The 6668-nt window shown below is 28.7% G+C and overlaps 2 protein-coding genes across 2 annotated transcripts; one reads left to right on the top strand and one right to left on the bottom strand.

Moving 5' to 3' along the window:
- Positions 1-49: 49 nt before the first annotated feature.
- On the bottom strand, positions 50-1989 carry LOC129948142 (uncharacterized). Its single transcript, XM_056059002.1, has 5 exons — positions 1698-1989; positions 1454-1641; positions 1238-1386; positions 1050-1173; positions 50-267 (listed from the first exon to the last, which is right to left on the bottom strand). The coding sequence occupies exons 1-5, from the start codon at positions 1870-1872 to the stop codon at positions 184-186; spliced, it is 720 nt and encodes a 239-aa protein (XP_055914977.1). The 5' UTR covers positions 1873-1989; the 3' UTR covers positions 50-183.
- A 3254-nt stretch (positions 1990-5243) lies between these two features.
- LOC129948047 (transmembrane ascorbate-dependent reductase CYB561-like) lies at positions 5244-6488 on the top strand. Its single transcript, XM_056058858.1, has 5 exons — positions 5244-5626; positions 5696-5904; positions 5974-6125; positions 6193-6301; positions 6370-6488. The coding sequence occupies exons 1-5, from the start codon at positions 5434-5436 to the stop codon at positions 6382-6384; spliced, it is 678 nt and encodes a 225-aa protein (XP_055914833.1). The 5' UTR covers positions 5244-5433; the 3' UTR covers positions 6385-6488.
- The last annotated feature ends 180 nt before the right edge of the window (positions 6489-6668 follow it).

Here is a 6668-nt window from a genome sequence, read left to right as displayed (position 1 = left end):
CACCTTAACCGTTTCCACCCGTGTTTTACATTAAGTTTAAAAAAGTGTGTACGAAGCCAACAAAAATAATTATTATTATATTTTATTTGTTTAAAGTAAAATAACAATCGTAAATAATAACAAATTGATAATAAACTTGCGATTATTTAAATCCAAATCAAATGAGTCGATGCATGCAGGAATTTATTGATCATTTTCGCCTATAGTACGACTTACAGATCGCTTACTTTGCTTTTTTTGCAAAGTTTTACTGCTTTGTTGCTTAGACTGAAATAAAAAGTTTTTAATTAAAAAAAAAAAAATTAAAAAACCTCAAAACATACATATTAAAATTATTCCTATTATTTATTTTTAAAATCTACCCATATTAAAAATATTTCCGTTGGAATAAAATATTCATAGAGCGGAAACAAAATAAAACGATATCAAAATGACGTCTACTTCATTGATAAATTCCAATCTAGATAATGAAAATTATAAAAATTGATCACGGAATGAAGTATGATAACCGATTAATTTGTTTGGGGCAAAGATATTGGTTTTATATTCCAGTCTATGAATACAGAAGTTTTAGAACTAAAAACTGTCACTTATTCTGTTGTAAAGAAGTGGTTTTGTTAGAATCCTGTTTTTTACAATATCAAAAAAAAGTCGATAACCCAATTAAAAATTGGTTAAAAAGTCTCTTGGAACTTAGGCTTATTAAAAAAGTATCGGTATCAAATGAAATCTTAAATTTATTTGCTTAAATTAAAAATAAAAAGTCTATACACAAATATTATTCAAAACTAAACGCTTTGCCTTGAAGAATAATTATTAAATACTGATTTTGAAAATAAATAAAATTAAATATTAATTAAAATTAAAATTCAATGAAATAATAAATGAACAAGAACCGTGTCATGCACGGTTTTTAAAATTGTCAAATTTTTCCAAAGCAAAGCGCCGAGTTTAATTTTCTAGCAATTTGATTTTGAATGAAACTTAATATAGAACTTAGTGAAATGGTATTAACAAATATACAAGTAGAATATATTAGAAATACAAACCAATACTCTTAAACGCCTCCAATCGAAATTAGGATTAAGAAGTATATACCAAAGACAAACGGCGTAAGCAAATTTTAAATAAAAGACCAACACAAGGGGGAAGTAGAAATTACTCATGTCTTCCCTGCAAGCAGAAATTTACAATTTTAAATTTAAATATGGAAAATAAATAGATTTTCAAATCTTACCAACTTATTCTACGCCATACAACAACTACATCCATGAATGATACAAAAAATGTAAATACTCCTCCAAAAGCATGCAATCCAGTTCGGAAAGCTTTTTCATATGGATTCGTTCCGTATCGAAAAATTATTAAATGAAATGATAAAATGTACTAACAAAAACAAAAGTACCCGAGGTAAAAGAAAAATTACAGGAGTAAAGAAACTAATAGTATGAACCTGTATCAAATAAACACCAACATTTAGCAAACTTAAACTGTATCTTCGAAAGCATTCATTGGCTTTTCCATCAATCAGAAGAATAAACATTTCTCTGTTCGAAAATATCATTAAAATAAGAACTATTGTATGAATTGCAGCATGTGACCAAATTCGTTTACTTTGAAAGATTTTAAACCAAACGCAACCTGTTTAAAAAATTGGGTTATTAAATGGTTATATTTTGTAAACATATGTAGCTCACCTAGTCCTGTTCCAAATAAAGTTGCAATAATGTAAATAAATGAACCAAAATAGTGGTCTTTTTCTGACTTGCCCAAGTTGAATATCATCAGGCATATTGTCGAAATCGCTAGAACAATTGATATGACTAATAAAAGTATGAAGTTTCTTTGGCTTTTTTCTTTATTCCAAGACATTGTTTAGGGCCCGGGAACATAAATTGGAAAATAATTATTTGATTTTGATGATGACATAAAATGATTGCCTATTTAAATTTATAATTTAAATAATGACCAAAAAACTTTTCTGCTATATAAGGTGTGCTTAAATTATCTGTCTCAATTCTAGTAATGTAACTTCAATACTAAAAACAAATTTAGCTCGTGGAGAACCAGCGCTTAGAGAATAACAACTCTTAGCCATTCCTAGTGAAAGTTGTAAGTTGCTAATGGGAGAACCCATAGTTTTTATGTCGAATCCGAAAGACTGATTTGAGAAGCATGTTTTCATGACACTTGCGAGATTTGTCAACCCCTCGCAAGAGGCAGTACCCGTGAAATAAACTTTGAAGAAGGATTCCAACTCAGACCTCCGGCATGATAACTATCGCGTAACGGAATTTACTTATTTCAGTACTTCATTAGTTACAAGAATGAGCAGAACAACGTTTCTCGAAGCAGATTGTAAAAAAGAGGCTGCGACAACTTCCCATTCCGTCTGTCGATTTGTCCTGTTTAAGACTTTAAGAAAATATTTATAACAACATTTTGTTTAAAGTCAATATCTTTCTTTGTTCTTCTAATACTTTCTTTAGCAAACCATTTCTTATCAGTTGTTTGCTGTTTTTGTAAGTTTTCGTGTTTTGTTAAAAAACTCGTTATTTTAATTTTTCTAAAATTATTTCCCAATAATAATTTAGCTTATGTTGAAAAAGTTTAATTTCAAAATCTGTTTTTCCTACCTAACGTGATTTTTAGTCGAAATACAATTTTTACCAATTTTAGTAGCGTTTTGGAAATTGAAAGAAGGGTAAAAGTCCAACGACTAAGATGGCTGGGTCAAGTAGAGCGCATGGAAACCAATGCTCCGACCCGGAAAGTCTTCGAATCCACACCCACAGGACAAAAACAAAACAAAAAAAGAGGCTGGGATGCGACCCACACTGATAACTTCCCATCCCGTCTGTCGATTTGTCTTGCTTAAAAGTTTGTCTATATGTATTTTTACCAAATTTGAGCACTATTTTTTGTAGATTTTATTTTTTATGAAAAAACGGACTGTTGGATATTTATGTAAAAATTACTGAATATTGAAAACAATATTTTATCTGAAATAAGATAAGTTTGAAGCCAATATTTTTAATTTTTGAAAAGCTATTTGAGCCGAAAGTAAATTTTTACCAAGTTTAAGTATTCTTTTTTTTAGAGTTTTATTTTTTGTAAAAAAACTGTCAATTCGATTTTTCTCAAAATTTGTCCTAATGTTGAAAACAATATTTCTTATAAGATAAAATTAGTTTGAAGCCAATATTTAAAATTTTTGAAGAGATATTTGAGTCGAAAATCAATTTTTACCAACTTTTATACATTTTTATTTCAGGTTTCTATTTTTTGTAAAAAAACTGTCAATTCGATTTTTCTCAAAATTTGTCTTAATGTTGAAAACAACATTTCTTATAAGAAAAAATTAGTTAGAACCTATTATCTCAAAGTTTTTAAAAGATATTTGAGTCAAAAATCATTTTTTACGAACTTTTGTTAATTTTTTTTTCGGTTTTTAATTTTTTGTACAAAAACTGTCAAATCGATTTTTTCAAACTTTAACTGAATGTTGACAACAAGATGTTTTCAAAGATAAAAGTGAATTTAAGCCAATACCTCAAAGTTTTGAAAAGATATTTGAGTCGAAAATTAATCTTTACAAACTTTTATACATTTTTTTTTTAGGTTTTTATTTTTTGTAAAAAAAACTGTCAATTAGATTTTTCTCAAAATTTTATCAGATGTCAAAAACATTATTCTTCGTTGCACAAAATTGTTTTAGAGATGAAATCATATTTCAGTCGTAAAATTTTGAAGGTGACAAATTTTTTTTTCAGTTTTATTGATTTATAAAAAAACCGTTGTATTGATTTTTTTCAAAAAATATACCTGTTTGGTATCACATTACAATATATTATATGAAATTTAATTCAAGTCTCTAGCGTTTTTGGTTCGTAAGATATTTAAGGTTAACCAAAATTTTCACCTTTTTTTCAAACTGCTATGGTAAAAAAACCACCCACGCAATTTTCTTGAGAGCCCTTTCTGCATCTTTCTGCCTTATTATCTGTATAAAAAAATTTATTTGAAGTCGATATCTCTTCTGGTTCTTGAGCTATGGATGACGAAAAAAACGTCGCGAACGTACGGACGTACAAACGTACGTACACACGCACGCACAGACATCTTTCTAAAAATCTTTTATTTCGACTCTAGGGACCTTGAAACGTCGAGAAATGTCAAAATTTTCAATTTGACAAATCGGACCCATTACAATAACTTCCTATGGGAAGTTAAAAATTGTTTTTCTTATATAAATAAATACAGATTTGATTTTTCTGAAAACAATATCAACAATCAAAAAAAAAATATTCAAAGTGACAATTATTTTTTTGATTTAAAAATAAAACCCTTAATTTGATTTTTTTCAAAATTATATCAGTTTGGTATCATTTTACAATATATAATATCAAATTTAATTCAAGTCGCTAGATTTATTGGTTCGTGAGATATTTTGGGTTAAACAAAATTTGCTATTTAAAAAAAAAACAACCACTTTATTTTTTGAGAGTCCTTTAGGCATCATTACCCAATCCAATTACAAATCTATCAATAGTATAGTTTGATTTTACACGAATAACAAAAATAATACCCGCAGTATGATTACTTACGATAAAAGTTAATGTAGAATCTTACTACGGATGGTTTTTTTTTTATACGAGTCTCGAATGGATCTTATGTGATTTCTTTCTCAAATGTTGGTACGATTGATATTGCATTTGTATCTCGATGGCTGTGTTCGTGAAGTAGTTGTGCATATAGAATCGTGTGCTTTCCATTAGGGAAAAACCAATCTGTTGCTGTTGATATTATTTATCTAGCTCGCTTCAACACCACATGTTAATGTAGTAGTCTACGAACAAACCCCCTCCTTTAAACAATTGTTAAATGGGATTTTTTTGTAGAATCTCAATGTCCAGATATTCTTCTTCTTGAAAATAGCCCATTTTATAAGTTTTTTGGCTGAAATTAATTTTAACTCTTGATTTTCACAAACATTTCTTTTCTTTTTTTTTTTTATTATTATATTCAGTTCTACCAATTCTTAAATACAAAAATCTGGCCACTGTCGATGGATTTTCTTAGGAATTGTCTGCTATACTATTTATAGAATGCCAACAAAAACACGGGTATCTAAAAATATTTTATTTAGATTCTAGGAACCTTGAAACGTTGAAAAATGTCAAAATGTTCAATTTGACAAATCGCACCGGATGCAATAACTTCCTATGGCACTTTAGTGCCATCAGTTACATCGAGAGTCTCTTTTAATTTGAATCAATTTATGATTTATGTTGCGTCTTTATCTATCTACAAGGATTCCAAGTTTAATAGAAAACTCACAGCACCGATGAACATAAGTACACATATTTTTTAAGTTCTTACTTCTCGGCGACATAAAACTCAATAAGTTTCTAAATGTAAAATAATTCTGTCATGAAGAATAAAAAAAAAAATCCTCTGATCTGGGGATGGATCATTTTCATAATTTCCGAATTTGTTGCAGCAATAATGATTTATTGTTTGTACCAATTTCATATTGACGAAAAAGGCTGGATTCAACAGAAATCACTTTATCAAACTCATGCCATAGGAATGCCAATTAGTTTAATTGTCATAAATGGTCACGGTAATAATTTAGTTGACAGTTTTGTTTTTTCTTCTAAAATTTTAATGTGCATATGTTTTCGTTTTATAGGAATGGTTGTATTTCGTCTTTTGCCTGGATTTAAAACACGAACCATTAAGTATATTCATGGTCTAATTCATACAATAGTTATAGTATTGTTTTTCTACCTTTGTTGTGTTATATACACTTTTAAAGAAAAAACTGGACACTCTGTGATGCGTCTTGGTGATTTTCATGTGCATCAAGCTTATTTAACTATGGGAAGTTATTTATTGCAGGTAAAATATACATACATGTTAAATGAAAATTAAAATTAAATTAGAGGTTTATTTGAATGTTTATTTCAGTGGTTCTCTGCATGTTTTGTATTTGTTTATATGTATTCCAACCAAAAAAGACGCAGAGCCTTTTCAGCCTGGCATAATTTTTTTGGTGTTTGTATTTTGCAAGTTTCAATAGCCACTTCATGTTGCATGTTGCAATGGGAAGAGCATCATTCGTAAGCGAAAATTGTAAAATGTTTTATAAAAAATGATCTTAACATCGCTTAAATGATTTAAATCTAGACGTGAGTCGAATCAGTCACTGAATGGTGCAGTTGCTTCTGTAATGATGGTACTTTATGGAATTTTAATAAATGTTCTTATATTGAATCCATTTTTAGAATGGCCTCTGGTGGGTATTTTTAGTAACTTTTTTGAAAATTGGAATTACATTTTTAAAGTACTCTTATTTTTTTATAGATTGGACCCCTTTAAAGACGAAAAAGTAGTCGTTTATTAGATTAAATTATTTTTAATTCATAATTTTAAAATATTATTATTTCTTAACCGAATAAAATAAACAAATGACAGAGTTTAAATTTCGCATTTCAAATCATGGAAATTGTGATGCTATATGATGTTTAAGCTATAGTAACACGGCAACGTAAAGTGTCAAAGCGTTGACTCTCGGACGTCACCAGACGTTCAAAATTTTCTCTGTCAACACATCGTCAACATTTATAAAACGTTGACTGTCACATCACACGAATGACACCCTC

This window comes from Eupeodes corollae, chromosome 2 (genome assembly GCF_945859685.1).
Source record: "Eupeodes corollae chromosome 2, idEupCoro1.1, whole genome shotgun sequence".
Lineage (NCBI taxonomy): Eukaryota > Metazoa > Arthropoda > Insecta > Diptera > Syrphidae > Eupeodes > Eupeodes corollae.
Note: the sequence above shows the minus strand (reverse complement) of the source record. Positions and strands in the feature narration are given on the sequence as shown.

Coding starts and splice junctions, on each gene's coding strand:
- LOC129948142 (XM_056059002.1), bottom strand. CDS start 1,872: ATGTCTTGGAATAAAGAAAAAAGCCAAAGAAACTTCATACTTTTATTA. Junction 1,642..1,697: donor TTTATTTGGAACAGGACTAG/GTGAGCTACATA, acceptor TTTTTTAAACAG/GTTGCGTTTGGTTTAAAATC. Junction 1,387..1,453: donor TTGGTGTTTATTTGATACAG/GTTCATACTATT, acceptor TGTTTTTGTTAG/TACATTTTATCATTTCATTT.
- LOC129948047 (XM_056058858.1), top strand. CDS start 5,434: ATGAAGAATAAAAAAAAAAATCCTCTGATCTGGGGATGGATCATTTTC. Junction 5,627..5,695: donor AATTGTCATAAATGGTCACG/GTAATAATTTAG, acceptor TTCGTTTTATAG/GAATGGTTGTATTTCGTCTT. Junction 5,905..5,973: donor TGGGAAGTTATTTATTGCAG/GTAAAATATACA, acceptor TGTTTATTTCAG/TGGTTCTCTGCATGTTTTGT.